Genomic DNA, 24,840 nt, shown 5'->3' with positions numbered 1-24,840 from the left:
AAGGAAACACATTGGAATAGTTGAAGTGTGATGAAATAATTCTGATTCTTACACAGGGACAACACTGAGAAAAACCAGTAAACAGTGGTTCCACATATACAGTAGGTGGGGGGTGGGGTGGGGGGCAATAGAATTAAATATATAGACCATCTAGAGATTGGCCACAACCACACAGTGTGTAACAACATATACAATAATGATAAAATGATTAGTAACATTATTGCTAATGTCCATCGTCAATATGTATGTTCTCACTCATTCACACTCTATAGGAATGAAATGTTTCTCTAATACAGCATAATTATCACAATTATCATATACCATTAGAACCTTCTGTTTTTAACCCTAACCTGAACCCTAATCACATTTGCAATATTCTGGCGATATCATAAAACATGTTGTTCTAATCGCAAAGGCTACGATTATTTATTTTTTTTTGGACCAACGAGCTCCATCCTTATTGGTCCTGTTAATGGTATTATTAAGGTGGCGTTAATCCTCAAGCCTCAGACAAACAGTGATACTGCTGTGCTGCCTGTCAGTCCACCTTAAGAGCCAACATGTGGAGCTGACTGATGGGAGGGGCTACTGTAGACAGTGCTAGCCTGTTCACCTTGCTTCATGAGTAGGCGTGTCTGTAAACGCTATCCACACTCTTGTTATTGTCTTCAGCCCAAAAACTGCACATTACAGTAAAACACGTGGATATTTAAGCAGCTATTGTGATTTAGAGTCAGAAACGTGTGTGTGACGCTGCAGAACCAGATGAGTTGTGTGTGCACGCCGTGCAGGGTTCTCCACGACTTAGCCTTTAGCCTAGCCGCTAGTCCTCTGTAGCAGCCACGCTTCTGCCGTCTGTCACGCTGCCTCCATCTGCTCCAGTGGTGGTGAGAGCTGGCAGGAAAACCTGATGCTTCGTGGGCCGCTGGGTGGTCTCAGCGTAGCGTCCTAGGCTGCGTAGCGTTTCCCCGCACATCGGCCACTACTGTGCCTCGGCTGCCGGAAACAATTAGTTCGCGTTAGGGATGTAACGACTCACTCATCTCCCGATACGATTCGATTCACGATACTGGGTTCAAGCTACGATTCTCTCACGATTTATTTTACAAAATGGGACTGTAGACAAATGATGATTGAAAAATATTCCTTTATTATAGAAAATACTGTATTATTTTCCTTTTATTTTTCATTGTCAAAGAATCCCTTGATAAACTATTCAAAGCAATGCAATTTAACTAAAAATAAATCTTGAATGAAATAAATAAAGGAATAAATAAGGAATCATTTATGAACATGTTTAAGAGTTTAAGAGTAGAAGGCGGCCAGAAAGAAAGTAGTAGCAGATTCCGCCCGCCGCCTCAGCAGTTGAACAAGAGAAGGATAATAAATCTGACGTTGCAACGAGCACACACTTTTCTGACTCAAAATCACTGCACGTTGTGTGATTACATCATAACGTCACACGTTACTATTCGGCCTTGATTTTAACTGACCAAACCGAAGGGTGAATTTGGCTTTTTTTGCAATATTCGGCCAAATATATTCGATGGCCAAATATTTGGTGTATCCCTAATCAATAATGATTAGATCAGGTCTGTGGTTCACCTCCTACCACGACTACAGTCATCATTAAAATAAAGAAATGATCTAATGATAAAAAATTCATTTCTGATCAACAACAGGGCTATGAACACACACACACTCACGTGTGACATTCTGGTCCTGAGGACCGTGCACTGATAACACACTGGTGGGATTACTGTGGAGGTATTTTTACCATCTGAGGATTCAACGAGGACTTAAAAAAGGAGTAAAAGTAGATGATTCCTCTGTTCCCACACACACACACACACACACACACACACACACACACACACACACACACACACACACACACACACACACACACACACACACACACACACACACACACACACACACACACACACACACACACACACACACACACACACACACACACACTGATAAAGTTTGTTTCCTTTCTCACTCGTCTGTGTGTGTGTGTGTGTGTGTGTGTGTGTGGTTAAAGAGCAGTTTCCAGGATTACTCTGTTTCTAGGATTACTCTGTTTCTAGGATTACTCTGTTTCTAGGATTACTCTGTTTCTAGGATTACTCTGTTTCTAGGATTACTCTGTTTCTAGGATTACTCTGTTTCCAGGGAGTTTTCCAGAGTAACTGGTGGAGGTGGAAATGTCAGAGCATTCCACTGGTTTGGATGGAAAGGTTTAAAATAACAAAGGCTGTGCTGCGTCTCGTCTCTGTGACAGATGACGAGCTGATATTTAATCTGGGTGGAGCCAGCGTTAGCGTTAGCAACATCAAATGAAAATACCAAACACATCTCTTCTTTACCATCTCCTGATTTCAAACATGTTTGGAAATAACTAATGATTTTAATTTGAACATCATTCTAATTAGTGTCAGTGAGTATTCATGGTTAGTGCACATCAGCACTAATTAATTAGCTCTAATTAATTCTGAATATGTGCTTATGGCTGCTTCAGTCTGGACACATTTGTTCTGATTCTTAACGTGTGGCGCTGTTGGCCCAGGGCCAGTGGAGCACATGGACGGGTCCAGACATTTCATCAGCTACTAAAACGTCTGATATCAGCCTGTCACATGACTCATTAAAAAGTATTCCACGGCCCAGAGGTATGAACACAGAGAACTAATTAAAGCAGAAACATCAACACGTGACACATCAAAGCACTGAGTCTGTCCTTTGATCCTCTCACACCTCACTTCCTCTCATGGCCAAAGGGAAAAAACATGAGAAAAGCTCAGCATTGCATCGTTATTTATTCATCCACAGAAAACATGGAACCATGAACGCTTCAAAAAACACTTTCTCACACAGAAAAACATTAAAAAACAAGAATATTAGAGTAGAAACCCTTACTCCACAAAGTTTAACATATATGAAGACAACAGAAAACAGCATAGTAAGCACTTTTACTCTAACAGTGAGAATAAAAGTGATTTATTAGAGGATCAGAACTACAGCTGAAATAAGGACTTACAACTTCATGTGTAAAATATAGAAATAAAGAGTGAACCTGACGAGGCCCATCAGATGTTCAGCTCTGATTATTATCAATTACAATTACAATTACACTGATCTAAAGATGATCTGCTTTCACAAAGATCAGTTTAAATGGTCTTCCTAGTGGCGTGTGTCCCAGAATCTGGTTTAGTTACTTTATAATACTTTATTATTGTACAACGTGTTTCCTAAAGGATCAACAAACCATGAAATCTGCAATATTTTATCTATTTGATTTACATTGTGATTCTCATTTATTTGGTATTATAATTTAATACTAACAATTATCATGACTTTAGTGTCTTTATTTTGCTTAATTAAAAACAACGTTGATGGGGAGGTTCATATATTTAAATAATGAATTTCTTTTTTTTCAAGCAAAGACCATGAACAATTATATTTTGAATATCAACTATAGGGCTGGACGATATGAACCAAAACTCAAATGTTTTTTTTTCAAAATAACGATATACCATATAAATATTAAAAAAAAAACATTCAGGGTTAAATTTGCTGATGCCAGATTTCACACAGACATTTATTAACAAACAGCTGATCAATAATTGGTCTGTTTCTCCTCTAAGGGACAGCACGTGTGAGTGAGTTTTGTCGATGAAGGTCTGGGTTGTTCATCTAACTGAGCTTTACATCTTCTAAGAAGTAGAGAAAGAAAAAACCAGTGTTTAACAGGAATGTCACGTATCAAAAGTACCTCGATATCATCATGGTTATGTCACGGTATAAAATAATGAGCCGTTGCTCTTAAAACTGAGTTTTTTGGTTGGGAGTAGCTGACATTTTCAGAGTACCATAATGCATTGCGGCGTCGTCATTCAGGCGGTTGAGCCCATGGCGTACGACAGTGTGATGTCAGAGGGACACATGGTGGATGATGAAAATAAAGGAGATGTAAGAACGTGTAGATGATGCAGCGCTACAAGTCAGAGGAAAGTGTAGCGTACACTACTCATTTAACAACCAACATCCAGAAAAGTTTAAAGATTGAATCAAACAAACCATTCAGTCTGATCTAAAAACTCTATAAGAAAACATTTACTACCACGGTCCCTTTGTGTGTGTGTGTGTGTGTGTGTGTGTGTGTGTTATTCCGCTGTAATATAGAAGGGTCCAACCAGGGACATAAATTGTAAACTAGCGCTAGCACTACTACACACTTATTTTGTATCTATGTTGAACTAATCATCGCTGTTAAATAAATAAATAAATAAATAAATAAATGAATAAATGAATAAATGAATAAATGAATAAATGAATAAATGAATAAATGAATAAATGAATAAATAAATAAAGTTACTTCTAGTCCTAACCTCCACTGTTGACTTGTTCATCTTTCTCTAGAAAAACCTCAAATTAATCTAAACACAGAAAAAAGAAGTTTGCACTACTTTGATTTCATTGGCTGTTTTTTTTAAAATTCTTATTATTTTATTTATTGTAACGAGGCTGTTTCTATACCTGTGCCTTTAACAGTGTTAGTAAGCACTATTCAGTTTATAATGTCATGAATGTAAAAGTATGACAATAAATACAGTCAAAATATTAAACAGACATTTTTTTAATGCTCATCATTCTTGTTATTGTTAGCATTGCTGCTAACTGTAAAACTGTGAGTTTTCCCACATTACCGCAATAATTATCGTACCGTGAGGTTAATAACGTGAGATTTAAATATGGTTACATCCCTAGTATTTAATACTAAATAAGATATGTTCTAGTGTTTGTAGATCACGATATGTTTGATCTGAAGCTGATGGATGTTCTTCTTCTACTGTTTATTGGAGGTATTAAATCAACGCACTAGTGCACCCCCCACTACCAGCAATTTTGGAAGAGGATATGACATCACAATTCATAAATATTGACCCTAAAGAGAATAATTTATTTTTAATATGGTCACGAAAGAAAATCATAATACATCACAAAACAATGCTTTCCCCACCCTAATATATGTAGACTAGAGCTTTAATTTCAATCATTTACTTTATCCAAAAATCTGAAAGGGGCGGAGCCAACAAAGCAGCTGTTTACACAGCATGTTTCAACCTTCACTTAGGCTGAGTATGTTAGCTATGTTAGCAATGTAGCTGTGTGTAGCTATATTAGCTATAAATAGCGATGTAGCTGTGTGTAGCTAAGTTAGCTATAAGTAGCTATGTAGCTGTGTGTAGCTAAGTTAGCTATAAGTAGCTATGTAGCTGTGTTTAGATATGTTAGCTATAAGTAGCTATGTAGCTGTGTGTAGCTAAGTAGCTATATGTAGCTATGTTAGCTATGTAGCTGTGTAGCTACATTAGCTATATGTAGCTGTGTGGAGCTAAGTAGCTATATGTAGCTATGTTAGCTATGTAGCTGTGTAGCTATGTTAGCTATATGTAGTTATATTATCTATATGTAGCTATGTTAGCTATGTAGCTGTGTAGCTATGTAAGCTACATGTAACTATGTTAGCTGTGTAGCTATGTTAGCTATATGTAGCTATGTAAGCTATATGTAGCTATGTTAGCTATATGTAGCTATGTAAGCTATATGTAGCTATGTTAGCTATATGTAGCTATGTAAGCTACATGTAGCTATGTTAGCTACATGTAGCTATGTTAGCTATATGTAGCTATGTAAGCTATATGTAGCTATGTTAGCTATATGTAGCTATGTTAGCTATGTAAGCTATATGTAGCTATGTTAGCTATATGTAGCTTTTTATTCACAGTCTTCACAGGTTCTCTCTGAAAAATAATGATAAAACATTATATCTGACTCTAAGCTGCTATAGGACAGATGATTTATTTTGTTATTCGACATTAAAACTGAATAATTAAGGATAAATAACTGCCTTAACGTTTTCATTTTAAAGATACATTTACTAACCAATGGTTCAGTTTTTATCCCAATATCAGTAAAACAAATGGAAAATAACTGTAGACTGAAACAAGGTGAAGATAGATGTTTTATTTATATTCTGTAACACTGACCACTTCAACTGCTTCTACTTTTGACTTTAGTGATGATTGTTATAATAATAATTAAGTGTGTAAGAAAAAAAAAAAACATAACATTAGCATAGCACGTAAACTTCTGTTTACTAGGTGTCAGTGAACGCACCATTACACCTTGTTTCACTACTCAATGACTTTTAGCTTTATTTACATTAAACATACTGGACACTTTGATAGATAATGTGATTAGTTTATATTAAAAACTTTAAGAACTAAACAGAATCAGAAATTTTTGTAAAAGCAAAACTTTTTTATATATATATAAAATGTAATTTTACACTTTTATAAATCACTACCGTTACCATTTACTTGTTCTCACAAGTTTAAAAAACAATGGAAAAAATTGTATTTCATACCATTTTGGGACATTTGTAGTGATTGATGTCATATCACGATGTATATTGTATTGTTTAGTATCGGGATATATCGTATCATGACATGCAAATCATAAATTGTATTGTATTGTCAGACTCATGGCAATGTACAGGCCTAATAATAATAATAACAGTAATAATAATAATGAAATAATAATAATAATAATAATGTAATAATAATAATAGTAATTATAATAATAATAATAATAATAATAATAATAATAGTAATAATAGTAATTATAATAATAATAGTAATAATAGTAATAATAGTAATAATAATAATAATTATTATTATTATAATTATAATAATAATAATAACTACAGTCCATTAAAGGAACCAGCGGTGAGCAGTGTATAATAATAAAGCTGGAAACAGACTCTGGAGGAGGAAGAGGAGGATGATGAAGAGTAGGGGGGGGGTTCTGCTCCCCCTCCCTCGGTCAGTCTGTCTTTATTCTCCCGCAGGAAGAACCGTTATCTCACATCACTGACTTTAGTGTTTGTTTAGAGCCTAAAACTTCATTAGTTTCACATTAAACGTGTTTATATGAAGTTAAATCATCTAAAGTTTCACATTAAACGTGTTTATATGAAGTTAAATCATCTAAAGTTTCACATTAGAACATGTTTATATAAAATTAGAGTCTAACTAAATAACTTTGATCATGTGTTTGTAACATAGTGTTAATTGTTGTCAGTGATCACATGTTATTAAACTATAGAATGTTCTACACACTAATCTATCATAGACAGTAACGGACCGACCACAGACCACAGACCGACTGTTACCGACACGCAACACTTCACACGGTGATAAAAAGCCTCTAAACACACACACGCGGTCCGGTAGGACCCGGTAGACCCCGGTAGACCCCCCGGTACCGGGGCTGTAGCGGTGGTACTCACAGTGAGTTGAGAGCAGAGAGAGAACCAGGACCAGGCGTGTGTTCGCCATCTTGGAATGAACAGCTCTGAGCAGCGGGCACGCGCACACGCACTAGAGAGAGAGAGAGAGAGAGGGAGAGAGAGAGAGGGAGGGGCGGAGCGACCGTTAGGCAGCATCACCATGGCAACCCAGAGCATCACTCACACTCAGAGACACAGAAAGGAATTTATAGAACAGATAACAGCAACAGGTCTAACAGTGATTACAGATACAGACAGTACCTAACGACTGACACTAACTACTGACAGTACCTAACGACTGACACTAACTACTGACAGTACCCGACTACTGACACTAATTAACTACTGACACGAACTACTGACAGTAACTAACTACTGACACGAACTACTGACAGTACCCGACTACTGACATTAACTAACTACTGACACTAATTAACTACTGCCCTTAACTACAGACAGTACCTAACGACTGACACTAACTACTGACAGTACCCGACTACTGACAGTACCTGACTACTGACACTAATTAACTACTGACACGAACTACTGACAGTAACTAACTACTGACACGAACTACTGACAGTACCCGACTACTGACATTAACTAACTACTGACACTAATTAACTACTGCCCTTAACTACAGACAGTACCTAACGACTGACACTAACTACTGACAGTACCCGACTACTGACAGTACCTGACTACTGACACTAATTAACTATGGACAGTACCTAACTACTGACACTAACTACTGACAGTACCCGACTACTGACAGTACCTGACTACTGACAATAATTAACTATGGACAGTACCTAACTACTGACACTAACTACTGACAGTACCTGACTACTGACACTAATTAACTATGGACAGTACCTAACTACTGACACTAACTACTGACAGTACCTGACTACTGACACTAATTAACTACTGACACAAACTACTGACAGCAACTAACTACTGACACGAACTACTGACAGTAACTAACTACTGACACTAACTACTGACAGTACCCGACTACTGACATTAACTAACTACTGACACTAATTAACTACTGCCCTTAACTACAGACAGTAACTAACTACTGACATTAACTAACTACTGACAGTAACTACTGACATTAACTAACTACTGACACTAACTAACTACTGACAGCAACAAACTACTGACACTAACTACTGACAGTAACAAACTACTGACACTAACTACAGACAGTAACTAAATAGTGACACTAACTACTGACAGTAACAAACTACTGACACTAACTACAGACAGTAACTAAATAGTGACACTAACTAACTACTGACAGTACCTAATTACTGACACTAACTACTGACAGTAACAAACTACTGACACTAACTACTGACAGTACCCGGCTACTGACATTAACTAACTACTGACACTAATTAACTACTGCCCTTAACTACAGACAGTAACTAACTACTGACAGTAACTAACTACTGTCAGTAACTAACTACTGACAGTAACTAACTACTGTCAGTAACTAACTACTGACAGTAACTACTGACATTAACTAACTACTGACACTAACTAACTACTGACAGCAACAAACTACTGACACTAACTACTGACAGTAACAAACTACTGACACTAACTACAGACAGTAACTAAATAGTGACACTAACTACTGACAGTAACAAACTACTGACACTAACTACAGACAGTAACTAAATAGTGACACTAACTAACTACTGACAGTACCTAATTACTGACACTAACTACTGACAGTAACAAACTACTGACACAAATTAACTACTGACAGTAACTAACTACTGACACAAACTAACTACTGACAGAAACTAACTACAGACAGTAAACTAACAACTGACTGTAACTAACTACTGACTGTAAATACAGATACAGACAGTAACTGCAAACAGTAACTAACTACAGACAGCAACTAACAACATACAGTAACTACAGATACAGACAGTAACTACTGACAGTAACTAACTACAGACAGTAACACTAACTACAGACAGTAACTACAGACAGTAACTAACTACAGACAGTAACACTAACTACATACAGTAACAAACTACTGACAGTATCTGACTACAGACAGTAACTACAGATACAGACAGTAACTACAGACAGTAACTAACTACTGACAGTACCTGACTACTGACACTAACTACTGACAGTACCCGACTACTGACAATACCTGACTACTGACACTAATTAACTATGGACAGTACCTAACTACTGACACTAACTACTGACACGAACTACTGACACTAATTAACTACAGACACTAACTACTGACAGTAACTACAGACAGTAACTAACTACTGACACTAATTAACTACTGACACGAACTACTGACAGTAACTAACTACTGACACTAATTAACTACAGACACTAACTACTGACAGAAACTACAAACAGTAACTAACTACTGACACTAACTAACTACGGACACTAACTAACTACTGACAGTAACTACTGACATTAACTAACTACTGACACTAACTAACTACTGACAGTAACAAACTACAGACAATAACTAACTACTGACACTAACTACAGACAGTAACTAACTACTGACGCTAACTAACTACTGACAGAAACAAACTACTGACACTAACTAACTACTGACAGTAACTAACTACAGACAGTAAACTAACAACTGACTGTAACTAGCTACAGCCAGCAACTAACAACAGACAGTAACTACAGATACAGACAGTAACTACAGACAGTAACTAACTACAGACAGTAACTAACTACAGACAGCAACAAACTACTAACAGTATCTAACTACTGTCAGTAACTAACTACAGACAGCAACTACAGATACAGACAGTAACTAACTACAGACAGTAACTAACTACTGACAGTAACTAACTATAGACAGTAACTACTGACAGTAACTACAGACAGTAACTAACTACTGACAGTAACTAACTACTGACAGTAACTAACTATAGACAGTAACTACTGACAGTAACTACAGACAGTAACTAACTACTGACAGTAACTAACTATAGACAGTAGCTAACTATAGACAGTAACTACAGACAGTAACTACTGACAGTAACTACAGACAGAAACTAACTACTGACAGAAACTAACTACTGACAGTAACAAACTACAGACAGTAACTACTGACAGTAACTAACTACAGACAGTAACTACAGACAGTAACTAACTACAGACAGTAACACTGACTACAGACAGTAACAAACTACTAACAGTATCTAACTACTGTCAGTAACTAACTACAGACAGCAACTACAGATACAGACAGTAACTAACTACAGACAGTAACTAACTACGGACAGTAACTAACTATAGACAGTAACTACTGACAGTAACTACAGACAGTAACTAACTACTGACAGTAACTAACTACTGACAGTAACTAACTATAGACAGTAACTACAGACAGTAACTACAGACACTAACTAACTACTGACAGTAACTACAGACAGTAACTACAGACAGTAACTAACTACTGACAGTAACTAACTACAGACAGCAACTACTGACAGTAACTAACTATAGACAGTAACTACAGACAGTAACTACTGACAGTAACTACAGACAGTAACTAACTATAGACAGCAACTACAGACAGTAACCACTGACAGTAACTACAGACAGTAACTAACTACAGACAGTAACTAACTATAGACAATAACTACAGACAGTAACTACTGACAGTAACAACTGACAGTAACTAACTACAGACAGTAACTACAGACAGTAACTAACTACAGAAAGTTACTAACTACAGACAGTAACTAACTACTGACAGTAACTAACTACAGACAGTAACTACAAACAGTAAATAACTACTGACAGTAACTAACTACTGACAGTAACTAACTACAGACATTAACTACTGACAGTAAATACTGACAGTAACTAACTACAGACAGTATCTAATTACAGATACAGACAGTAACTACAATTACAGATAGTAACTAACTACAGACAGTAACTAACTACTGACAGTAACTAACTACAGACAGTAACTACAGACAGTAACTACAGACAGTAACTACAGACAGTAACTAACTACAAACAGTAACTATCTACTGACAGAAACTAACTACAGACAGCAACTACAGACAGTCACTACAGACAGTAACTAACTACAGACAGCAACTACAGACAGTAACTACAGACAGTAACTACCTACAGACAGTAACTAACTACAGACAGTAACTAACTACAGACAGTAACTAACTACAGATACAGACAGTAACTGACAAAAGACAGTTCGGGTGTGGCTTGGTGTTTGTCTCGTCTCTGGGTTGCTTTGGTGGGTGGCCCCCGCTGTGTGGGGGGTGGACACGCTGGGGGTTTGATGGCGTCTGTACCGGGGTTGGGGCAGGGTTGCTTGGCACTACGGGACGATGCTGTTTGCAGGGGGGTGGCGCTAGCTGTTCGGGTAGGTCTGTCCTGCTATCTGTGGACCAGTGGGTGGGTCTGTGGCGCCCTTTGCTGGGGGCCACGGACCCACCCGGATGTGTGCTGTTGGAGTGCCTCCTTCCCGCGTTGGTGGCTATCAGTCGCTCAATGGAGGGCATTGCCCCGTGGCATGCATTGTCCGGCGGGGCCTGGGCTGTTGTCCTTTTTTTTTATTTCTGTGACCATCACCAGCCCTCCCTAAGGAAGGGAAAGAAATCTTTTTATTATAGGGAGGATATAAAAAGGGAGAGCAGTGTTACACCTAAGTGGAGAGGGAGGGGGGGGAAGGGGAAAGGGAGTAGAGAGACTCAAAGTAGGAAATAGAAAGGGTGGGGAAAATAAGATTGTTTTACAGTGAGATGTGAAGTTGTAGAATATATTGTGCTTATTATGTTGTGTAATCAAGCCAGTATGGTGACAAGTGTGAAGCTTAGCTATAATGGTGGTGGCTGTGGACAGGGGGAATGAGTGAGTGGTAGTACCTAAAGCAGGTATTTGGGATTAAAGTTAAGCCCAGTATGAGTTTTATCCCACATCCCAAGGCGTGCCAGTGCATCGTATACCAGTATATGTGCAAAAAACCGCTACCGCAAACCCAGGAACTGCCCCGGGCCTGCAGATGCAGCCAGGCCAGCAGAAAGAGTGGGGGCCAGGGAGCCCCAGGCCACCCCCCCCACGGCCGAGCAACCCCCCAGACGCCCCCAAGATCCCAGGCTGAGAGGCAGCCACCGCCCCCCACACACACATCCGAGGAAGCCCCAAGCAGCCGAGCACCCAGCGCATCCAGCCACCGACCCCAACCCCAAGGCCCCCCGCCAGCATCCCGCCCCCCCACCCACCCACACTTAAGCACCCAACCCCCGAGAGGAGGGCCCAGAGAGGCCCCCGCCTGAGACCCCAGCAGCGGAGCCAAGGCCCACGCCCAACAGACGGCCAGAGCCGCGCCAAACGGGCAGCCAGGGGGGGGGGGGTTCTACACACACACCCACCCAGCACAACCCAGGGGAGGCCCCAGCACGGGCGAGGCCCCACAACTCACCCTTCCCTCCCCACGAAGCTACACAAGCCGGCCCCTGCGGTCCCTCAAGTGAGCCCCCAGAAAGGGGTGGGGGAAAAGGGTGGCCCGGCCCACCGCGCCAGCGGCACCCTCAGCGAAGGTGCGCCCCAGGGAACCAGGCCTAGGCGCCCAGACAGGCCGGCGGAGTAACCCACCGCAACATCCCGCCACCCAACAATCCAGGACGCAATCGCCGCTCCCAAGAGCAGCCACCCCCAGCGCCACCCCCACCCCGGACCCCCCCGGCCCGAAACCGCACAGGGACCCCGAGAGCACCCGAAAAAAACGCACGCCCCCGCAGAGGCACCCAAAACACCAGTAGCTGTAGCATCATTAGCTGTAGCATCGTTAGCTGCAGCATCAGTAGCTGTAGCATCGTTAGCTGTAGCATCAGTAGCTGTAGTATCAGTAACTGTAGCATCAGTAGCTGTAGTATCAGTAGCTGTAGCATTAGTAGCTGTAGCATTGTTAGCTGTAGCATCAGTAGCTGTGGCATTGTTAGCTGTAGCATCAGTAGCTGTAGGATTGTTAGCTGCAGCATCAGTAGCTGTAGCATCGTTAGCAGTAGCATCAGTAGCTGTAGTATCAGTAACTGTAGCATCAGTAGCTGTAGTATCAGTAGCTGTAGCATTAGTAGCTGTAGCATTGTTAGCTGTAGCATCAGTAGCTGTGGCATCGTTAGCTGTAGCATCAGTAGCTGTATGATTGTTAGCTGTAACATCAGTAGCTGTAGTATCAGTAGCTGTAGCATTGTTAGCTGTAGCATCGTTAGCTGTAGCATCAGTAGCTGTAGCATTGTTAACTGCAGCATCAGTAGCTGTAGCATTGCTAGCTGTAGCATCAGTTGCTGTAGCATCAGTAGCTGTAGCATTGTTAGCTGTAGCATCAGTAACTGTAGCATAGTTAGCTGCAGCATCAGTAGCTGTAGCATCGTTAGCTGAAGCATCAGTAGCTGTAGCATCGTTAGCTGCAGCATCAGTAGCTGTAGCATCGTTAGCTGTAGCATCAGTAACTGTAGCATAGTTAACTGCAGCATCAGTAACTGTAGCATCGATAGCTGTAGCATCAGTAGCTGTAGCATCATTAGCTGCAGCATCAGTAGCTGTAGCATCGTTAACTGCAGCATCAGTAGCTGTAGCATCGTTAGCTGCAGCATCAGTAGCTGTAGCATCGTTAGTTTAGCATTGTCAGCTGTAGCATCAGTAGCTGTGGCATCGTTAGCTGCAGCATCAGTAGCTGTAGCATTGTTAGCTGTAGCATCAGTAGCTGTAGCATCAGTAGCTGTAGCATCAGCAGCTGTCGCATCAGTAGCTGTAGCATCAGTAGCTGTAGCATCAACAGCTGTAGTATCAGTAACTGTAGCATCGTTAGCTGTAGCATCAGTAGCTGTAGCATTAGCAGCTGTAGCATCAGTAGCTGTAGCATCGTTAGCTGCAGCATCAGTAGCTGTAGCATTGTTAGCTGTAGCATCAGTAGCTGTAGCTACAGTAGCTGTAAGATTGTTAGCTGTAGCATCAGTAGCTGTAAGATTGTTAGCTGTAGCATCAGTAGCTGTAGCTTCAGTAGCTATAAGATTGTTAGCTGTAGCATCAGTAGCTGTAGCATCAGTAGCTGTAAGATTGTTAGCTGTAGCATCAGTAGCTATAAGATTGTTAGCTGTAGCATCAGTAGCTGTAAGATTGTTAGCTGTAGCATCAGTAGCTGTAAGATTGTTAGCTGTAGCATCAGTAGCTGTAAGATTGTTAGCTGTAGCTTCAGTAGCTATAAGATTGTTAGCTGTAGCATCAGTAGCTGTAAGATTGTTAGCTGTAGCATCAGTAGCTGTAAGATTGTTAGCTGTAGCATCAGTAGCTGTAGCTACAGTAGCTGTAAGATTGTTAGCTGTAGCTTCAGTAGCTATAAGATTGTTAGCTGTAGCATCAGTATCATAGCGTAAACTACACACAGTGTGAGGTGACACTATTCACACACTATATAGTTAATAAGGTAATGGTTTGTAACTGCTTTAGAATTCCATTCCTAATTGTCGCTGTGTGTGATAAAGATGTTTATTAATGTCTCTACAGTCTCAGATAAATACTGACAGTTTTCCTCGTGAAGCTACAAATATGAGCAAATTAAAGTTGTACGTCAGACACAGAATGTGTTCAAGGCCAAACGTCATCTGAGTGTCAGGGTTGATTGTGTGTCGACGGATGGTTGTGAGCGTTCTGTCATAGATGGAGATGAAATGTGCCTTTAGCTCACTCTTTGACACGTTCTGTAATGACTCTGTGTGAATCCTGAGTTTACAGCAGAACCAATGAGAGAATCTATTGTTTCATGAGTGACAGCACGTTTTCATCATGTTTGTTGTTTAAAAAAATATTTTCATGGTGAAACATCATTTTTTTGCTGCTTGAACATACATTTATTCTTCTAACCATAAGCCATAACGTTCCCCATGTCTCCTTAGACCTAACCCCGCCCCTTTTTATTACCTGCAGCACAGCGTTGTTTACGGTGAGGGGGTGCAGAGGAGAACACGCCCGTCAGCTCTGATTGGATCTTTTCCAAATGAAGTGAATTTTCTTTCCCATTAACAACAAAAAATCTTGTTCTGCAGCACGAAAATATGAAAACATTTTGTTAGAACTCATGAAACAATAGATTACATTTGATGACAACATCGTGAAGTTTAGTTAGATGATGAATGAGTCTGAGCAGAACACAAAGCTGTGGCTGCATCTGTTCATCATTGGTTCCATTATTGGTTTCTATCATTAATTCCAATTATGGTTCAATCATTTGTCCTTTAAAGTTCCTTCGTTTTCCATTTGGAACTAAACTTATATAATATGTAAAGCCTTGGAACCAAAGAATCTCCTTTGGCCATAAATGAAGTTATTTTATGATAAAAGAATAAAGAATGTGAGTGAAAGGAGGAGTTACTGTATGTCATCATTGTTTCAGTGCTGTGAGGTCATTTTCCATTGGTTTTCCTGCTCATTTGATGGAGATTAAATGGACATGATTTATATAGAGCTTTATCACCACGGAAACAGTCTCTAAGCTTTACATATCAGCTCATTCACCAGTGGGACAGGACTGACATGCAAGGCACTAGTCGACCACTGGGAGCAACTTAGGGTTCAGTGTCTTGCCCAAGGACACTTCGACACAGTCAGGTACTGGGATCGAACCCCCAACCTCTCGATCAGAAGATGACCCTCTACCACCTGAGCCACGGTCGCTTATTAATAAGCTGTAATTCACGTTCTCAGGGCTATGATGGATCTGAATAAAGGATCCCAGCGTTCACAGGCCTGATGATTGTCTCAGAATGTCTGGAGGTACACGGTCAGACAGAAGAGCTGCAGCTTGTTTTTTGGAGCCAACAGAGGACATGAATCCACTGTAGCATGAAAGATCTCATGAATTAAACAGTGATCTCTCTTATTAACTCAGTCCACTGTGATCAGTTCACTGCCATCTCTCCTCCTCCTCCTCCTCCTCCTCCTCCTCCTCCTCCTCCTCCTCCTCCTCCTCTGTAGACCTGTAAATAGCAGAATGACCACATCAACACACAGTCTGCTCTGAGGCAGCAGTCACAGAAAGGAGAGTAGAGGAGGGGTCTCCATCAGGAACAAACATAGAGAAAGGAATAAAAACATGAGACAGATGCATCTCTGTTCTAATGATGTAATGGATGTTCCTCACTGATAGAAGCAGGTGTTCCAGGTTCTCTGTTCTCTCTGTGGATGAAGTTACACTTCTTCTGTTTTAGGTTAAAAGTTGAAAATTTGAGTGGCTAAAAACAGACAAAAAGTGTCAATATTGGAACAATTAGTTTAAACTGGCAAATAATGAGCATGACAAAAGGTAAATGTGGTTAATTTGGCAAAAATAATCATGAAATATGATGAAAAGAGGTTAAAAGTGACAATAATGGTCAACATATGTGACATTAGGTGTAAAAGTGGTAGAAATGGTTTATTAGTGATGAACATGTCTGGAAAGTGGAAAAATGTGTAGAAAAGTCATTAAAATGTGATGTAGAAGTGTCAGAAATGTGAGAAATACATTAAAAGGAACAAAAATATGACAAGTGATGAAAATATGTTAAAATGTTGTGAGTTTGGTGGAGTTGTAGAAAAAGGGTAAAAAAAACAAAAATGGGCTCAAATTGTTATAAAAGAAATTTCTTAGTTTCTTGAAGGCATCTGGTGAGCCCCTCCCAGTGTGTCGCGACCCCAAATGGAGTCCTGACCCTAAGGTTGAGAACCCCTGCTTTAAAATAATACAGGAATTTCCTGCAATTTTTTGCAAAATGACACAAAGTTTTTTTCACTGAGGAGAAATAAGGTTAAAACATCAAGAACTGACGGTGTTCAAGAAAAGAATGATCACAACACATCCACTATAGATTCAGATCCCTCTTCTACCTTTATCATATTTCAGTGTGTCACGACCCACAATCGGGTCTTGACCCCAAGTTTGGGAACCCATGTTCCAGTGTACTGTATAGAATTAATGAAGTAGTTACTACCACAGTCTTGATGTTCTCCTTGTCAGTCTCAGTGGGACTGAGTCTAAAACACCTGATTATCTTCTACTTGTTCTGGAAAAAGGTTGGCAAACATTTAAAGGGGGACAGTCACCTCAGTGGTATCTGTCATTGTGTCCTTGGGCAAGGCACTTTACCCACATTGCCCAGTATGAATGTAATGTGAGTGAGTGTTGGTGGTGGTGGGAAGGGCCTATGGTTATGGTTATGGTGCAGACCAAGACTTTCTGCACATACAACAACAACAAACCCTGGTTCACACCTCAACTCAGGATGCTGCGTAAGGCTAAGGAGGAAGCCTACAGGAGTGGGGATAGGGACCTGTTCAGGCAAGCCAAGTACACACTATCCAGGGAGATCAAAGTAGCCAAGAGGTGCTACACTGAGAAGCTAAAACAAAGCTTCTCAAACAAAGATCCCTCTGCAGTGTGGAAAAGCCTGCATGAAGTCACCAACTACAGGAAACCCTCCCCCCACCCTACTGGTAACAAAAGACTAGCTAGAGACCTGAACAGCTTCTACTGCAGGTTTTCACACCCACCCCCCAGCTCATTAGCATCAGCCCATCACCTGGACTCTGCCCTTCCTGCTCCCCCTACTCCCCCCCCTACCTCACCCTCTGTCCCCCCACCTGCCCTGAAGATCAATGAAAGAGATGTGTGCCAGCTTTTCAAAAAACAAAAGATCAAAAAGGCTCCAGGACCAGACGGAGTATCTCCCTCCTGCCTGAAAGCCTGTGCTGAGCAGCTGGCCCACATCTTCACACGGATCTTCAATACATCAATGGAGCTGTGTGAAGTACCTTCCTGCTTCAAAAGTTCCAGCATCATCCCAGTCCCCAAGAAACCTGCCATCACAGGATCAATGACTATCGACCCATTGCTCTGACGTCTGTAGTCATGAAGTCCTTTGAGAGGCTTTTTCTGAGCCACCTGAAAAAGATCACAGGACCCCTGCTGGACCCCCTGCAGTTTGCCTATCGGGCAAACAGGTCTGTCGAGGATGCAGTCAACATGGGACTGAACTACATCCTGCATCACCTCGACTCCCCAGGGACCTACGCTAGGATCCTGTTTGTGGATTTCAGCTCTGCATTCAACACCATCATCCCGGACATCCTTCACCAGAAACTCACCCAGCTCACAGTGCCGGCCTCCACCTGTCAGTGGATCACCAACTTCCTGACTGACAGGAAGCAGCAAGTAAGGCTGGGAAGCATCACATCTGGCACCCGGTCACTCAGCACTGGCGCCCCTCAGGGGTGTGTTCTCTCCCCACTGCTATTCTCCCTCTACACCAATGACTGCACCTCAGGGGACCCCTCTGTGAAACTCCTGAAGTTTGCAGACGACACCACCGTCATCGTCTCATCAGGGATGGGGACGAGTCTGCCTTCAGATGGAGGTGGAACAGCTGGCTCTTTGGTGCAGTCAGAAACATCTGGAACTGAACCTGTTCAAGACTGTGGAGATGACAGTGGACTTCAGAAGAAATCCCCCCCCACTCCCCCCCCTTACCATTTTAAATAGGGAATTGGCTACCGTGGACTCCTTCAGGTTCTTGGGAACCACAATCTCACAGGACCTGAAGTGGACCTCCCACATAGACTCAACCAGGAAAAAGGCACAGCAGAGGATGTACTTCCTGCGTCAGCTGAGGAAGTTCAACCTGCCCCAGGAGCTGCTGATAATGTTCTACACCTCCATCATTCAGTCTGTTCTGTGCACCTCCATCACTGTCTGGTTTGGATCTACAACCAAACTAGACAGACACAGACTACAAAGGATAGTCAGGACTGCAGAAAAGATCATTGGTGTTGATCTGCCCTCCATCCAAGACTTATACCTGTCCAGGGTCAGGAAACGGGGAGGAAACATCACTGCAGACTCCTCCCCCCCTGCACACAATCTGTTTAAACTCCTCCCCTCTGGCAGACGCTACAGATCACTGTACGCCAAAACTACCCGCCATAAAAACAGTTTCTTCCCCCAGGCTGTCACTGTGATCAACACTAAACAGTCAAAGAGTGTCAGACCTGGTTCTGTGAAAAAACCCTGGAACCAAACATAACAACCCTGGATCAATCTGACACTGAGAATGTTCATGTACATACCTTTAATGTAAATGTTCTCCTGCACTACTCATCAATGCTCTACTGCACTATTTTCCTTTTATTAATATTATATTTTATTATTATCTTTCTTTTCTATTATTTTTTCCTTCTTTTTATCTTATTTTTTTATTAATTTTTATTTTGTATTTATTTATTTTTTTTATACTATTATTATTATTATTATTATTATTATCATCTTGTTATTTGCACATTCTAGTCTAACTACTGTTTATATTTATACTTATGTTTATACTTATTATCATCTCTTCTAGTTGATTGTTTATTATTGAATTGTTTTCACTATTGGAGAGAGCACAGTTGACCGAGTCAAATTCCTCGTGTGTACAACATACACTTGGCGAATAAAGATGATTCTGATTCTGATTCTGATTCTGATTCACTATGGCAGCCTCGCTTCCATCAGTCTGCCTCAGGGCAGCTGTGGCTATAACAGTAGCTTACCACCACTAAGGACAAGAAGAAGTTCTACAGGATTCGTGAAACCTCCTGATGTTATTAGTCAGTGTGCTCACAGAATGAACAACATTAACACACACACACACACACACACACACACACACACACACACACACACACACACACACAGAATCAGTCTAATCATAGTGATCATGTAGTGATCATGTAGTGATCTTATAGTGATCATATAGTGATCATATAGTAAATCATGTAGTGATCATGTAGTGATCATATAGTGATCATATAGTGATCATGTAGTGATCATGTAGTGATCTTATAGTGATCATATAGTGATCATGTAGTGATCATATAGTAAATCATGTAGTGATCATGTAGTGATCATATAGTGATCATATAGTGATCATGTAGTGATCATATAGTAAATCATATAGTGATCATGTAGTGATCATATAGTAAATCATATAGTGATCATGTAGTGATCATTTAGTGATCATGTAGTGATCATGTAGTGATCATATAGTAAATCATGTAGTGATCATGTAGTGATCATGTAGTGATCATATAGTGATCATATAGTAAATCATGTAGTGATCATGTAGTGATCATATAGTGATCATGTAGTGATCATGTAGTGATCTTATAGTGATCATATAGTGATCATGTAGTGATCATATAGTAAATCATATAGTGATCATTTAGTGATCATGTAGTGATCATGTAGTGATCATATAGTGATCATGTAGTGATCATATAGTGATCATATAGTGATCATGTAGTGATCATATAGTGAGCATGTAGTGATCATGTAGTGATAATATAGTGATCATATAGTGATCATGTGGTGATCATGTAGTGATCATATAGTAAATCATGTAGTGATCATGTAGTGATCATATAGTGATCATGTAGTGATCATATAGTAAATCATGTAGTGATCATGTAGTGATCATGTAGTGATCATATAGTGATCATATAGTGATCATGTAGTGATCATATAGTGATCATGTAGTGATCATGTAGTGATCATATAGTAAATCATGTAGTGATCATATAGTGATCATGTAGTGATCATGTAGTGATCATATAGTGATCATATAGTGATCATGTGGTGATCATGTAGTGATCATATAGTAAATCATGTAGTGATCATGTAGTGATCATGTAGTGATCATATAGTGATCATGTAGTGATCATGTAGTGATCATATAGTGATCATGTGGTGATCATGTAGTGATCATATAGTGATCATATAGTGATCATATAGTAAATCATGTAGTGATCATGTAGTGATCATATAGTGATCATGTAGTGATCATATAGTAAATCATGTAGTGATCATGTAGTGATCATATAGTGATCATGTAGTGATCATGTAGTGATCATATAGTGATCATATAGTGATCATGTAGTGATCATATAGTAAATCATGTAGTGATCATGTAGTGATCATATAGTGATCATGTAGTGATCATGTAGTGATCATATAGTAATCATATAGTGATCATGTAGTGATCATATAGTGATCATGTAGTGATCATATAGTGATCATATAGTGATCATGTAGTGATCATATAGTGATCATGTAGTGAACATATAGTGATCATATAGTGATCATGTAGTAAATCATGTAGTGATCATATAGTCATCATGTAGTGAACATATAGTGATCATATAGTGATCATGTAGTGATCATATAGTGATCATATAGTGATCATATAGTGATCATGTAGTGATCATATAGTGATCATGTAGTGAACATATAGTGATCATATAGTGTTCATATAGTGATCATATAGTAAATCATGTAGTGATCATATAGTGATCATGTAGTGAACATATAGTGATCATATAGTGATCATATAGTAAATCATGTAGTGATCATATAGTGATCATGTAGTGAACATATAGTGATCATATAGTGATCATATAGTGATCATGTAGTGAACATATAGTGATCATATAGTGATCATATAGTAAATCATGTAGTGATCATATAGTGATCATGTAGTGATCATATAGTGATCATGTAGTGAACATATAGTGATCATATAGTGATCATGTAGTGATCATATAGTGATCATGTAGTGAACATATAGTGAACATATAGTGATCATTTAGTGAACATATAGTGATCATGTAGTGATCATGTAGTGATCATGTAGTGAACATATAGTGATCATATAGTGATCATGTAGTGATCATGTAGTGATCATGTAGTGATCATGTAGTGAACATATAGTGATCATATAGTGATCATGTAGTGATCATGTAGTGATCATGTAGTGATCATGTAGTGATCAGGTCAGAACCAGTAGAAACCTGCTGACTGAACGAGCTGTGAAACCCTCTGAACAAGGAACAGAACCTACCAGCCTAACACAGGTCAGAACCAGGTCTTGGAAAGAACCCTGTCAGACACACTCCAGTGGTCCAGAGCCACGTTTTGCTGCTTCAGACTCCTCCCCTCAGTCCACTCTGCTACAAGAGAAGGACCACCCACCACCGACCCATCAGAACAGAGGTACTCTGGATCTCAAATTATAATTGGGCCTAAAATAATTGCAGCCACATTATTCTATACTGATCTTATCATAGCACACACACACACACGCACACGCACACACACACACACACACACACACACACACACACACACACACACACTGAAATCATGCTACTTTTCTTTCCTTCTTTCTTTCTTTCTCTACTTTTACCTTTAAAGTATCCTTAGTTTAGTGAGCGTAGCGCTCTGTTAGCTTTATTGTGTTAGTAGGTTTTAACTTGTTTTGATTAATAAATGTTTATACTTTGAGAAGTTGTCTGTGGTTTATGAAAATATTACAATCATAAGGTTTATTATATGGAGAATAGATAGACTTGACAAGAGTTCACAACCCTGGATGACAAGGTATTAATAACTAATGAAGTGATATGAAACACTTTAACTCTATTTCAGATGGAACCTCTTGGCAAATTACTGTAATATTAATAATAATTAATATTATAAATCTTATCACTCCTTGTCCAAACTCCTCCTCCTAAACTAGCAAGCCTGGCCTTAGTGAAATAAGAACGGTGAAGAACCTTAAACTGTTTCAAACAGTGTCGTATGCAGATGGACGTTGAATGTATGAGCCTGATACTTAACTCCCAGGTATCACCAGATATTTTCATGTTTAGGTCTTGTTCCCAAAAAGTCTTCACCTCAGCCAAAGAAGTAGGATCTACTGTATGTGATGCAACGCATTGTATATTTTGGAAATCTGTCCTCTGGAAATAGATTGTAGCTGCAAACGGTCTTCAAGGGAGAAGGTATGGTTTGTTTAGATAAGTGGAGAAACGCTTTGATGCAAAGCTATGGGCCTGTAAATATCTGAAAAAGTGAGATCTGGGAATATTACATTTTCTTTGCAAAATCTTCAAATGACATAAATGAGCCATTAACAAACAGATCAATGAAAAACACAATCCCTTTTGTTTGCCAAATTTTGAAACCCAATCATTTAAGGCTGGTAGAAAAGAAGAGTTAGAAGTAACAGGAGCATAGAGAAGCATCTGTTTGAAGGAAAAGTGGTGACAACATTGAAACCAGATACTGAGAGAGCTTTTAACCAATGGATTCGTGAATTTTATTTTCCCCTCTAATAGGAATGAGGAACACATTAGAGCTATGGGTGTGGTTGGAGGACTAGAACCCAGTTCCATAACAGACCAAAGTGGGCCGCCGCCCTCTTTAAATGTGCCGAGCCAGGTGGAAAGTTTTACAATATTAGCTGACCAGTAGTAATACATGAAATTTGGTAGGGCAAGGCCACCTTCAGCTCTAGAGCACTGTAATCTGGATTTCCGAATCCTTGGGCATTTCTGGTTCCATATAAATGAAGTCACAATACCATAAATTTTTTTAAAAAACGTTTTGGGAAGAAATAAAGGCAGCATCTGAAAAAGATACACGTGAATCTGGGCAAAACGACCATCTTAACAGTATTAATACGCCCGGCAAGAGAGATGGGTAAGACCGACCAACGCAACAGATCTGCTTTGGTTTTATCAAGAAGTGGGTTGAAGTTATATACGTATACGTATATTGTATGTGTATATACGTATATATGCATATGTGTGTATCCATAAAATGAAGAGTCCGTCCTTAAGACTGCTCTACTGTAAAGTGTCTTGAGATACCATTGGTTATGATTTGGCGCTATACAAATAAAGATTGATTGATTGATTGATTGATGTTTAAAAAGGTTGTTATAGGAATTAGAAATTTGTACCCCCAGATATGTAAATGATTTTTCCTCAATTTTGAATGGAATATTTATATAATCCAGGTCTTTAACTAGCTGGTTTATGGGAAAGAGTGTACTTTTTCCCAGATTAAATTTGTACCCTGACAAGAGGCCATACGAGGCAAGCAGTTCCAACATTCTCGGGATAGACTCCACCGGCTCCGTTACGTACAAAAGCAAGTCGTCCGCATAAAGAGATAATTTGTGAATAGCTCCTCCTTGACTAATCCCACCAAACACCATCATCCGAACGCAGTGCCACGGCCAAAGGCTTGATTGCAATATCGAAAAGCAAGGGGCGGGTACCTCTATATTGTGGGAAATAATCTGAAAAATACTGTTGGTCCGAACTGAGGAGAGTGGCACTGAATATAAAATCTTAATCCATGATATGAATTTTGGCCCAAAACCAAACTTGCTCATGACCGATAACAAATATGGCCACTTCACACAATCAAAGGCCTTTTCGGCATCGAGAGAGACAATCACTTCAGGCTGATCTGTGGAGTGGTCAGAATACAAAACGTTGAATAAGCGTTGAGTGTTAAAATAGGACTGTTGATTTGCAATAAAGCCAGTTTGATCTTCGTGAAC

General features: G+C 39.8%; 1 protein-coding gene across 1 annotated transcript in view; it reads right to left on the bottom strand.

The window, feature by feature from the left end:
• The window catches only part of LOC114475897 (junctional adhesion molecule C-like), a 59,225-nt gene extending 51,786 nt beyond the window's left edge, over nt 1–7,439 (bottom strand). The window contains exon 1 of the mRNA XM_028467078.1: nt 7,364–7,439. Within this exon, the coding sequence (XP_028322879.1) occupies nt 7,364–7,412 (49 nt within the window). The 5' untranslated portion in view covers nt 7,413–7,439. The remainder of the gene's footprint in view (nt 1–7,363) is intronic.
• Nucleotides 7,440–24,840: the final 17,401 nt, after the last annotated feature.

The sequence above is a fragment of the Gouania willdenowi genome, chromosome 14, assembly GCF_900634775.1.
Source record: "Gouania willdenowi chromosome 14, fGouWil2.1, whole genome shotgun sequence".
NCBI classification, from domain to species: domain Eukaryota; kingdom Metazoa; phylum Chordata; class Actinopteri; order Blenniiformes; family Gobiesocidae; genus Gouania; species Gouania willdenowi.
Note: the sequence above shows the minus strand (reverse complement) of the source record. Positions and strands in the feature narration are given on the sequence as shown.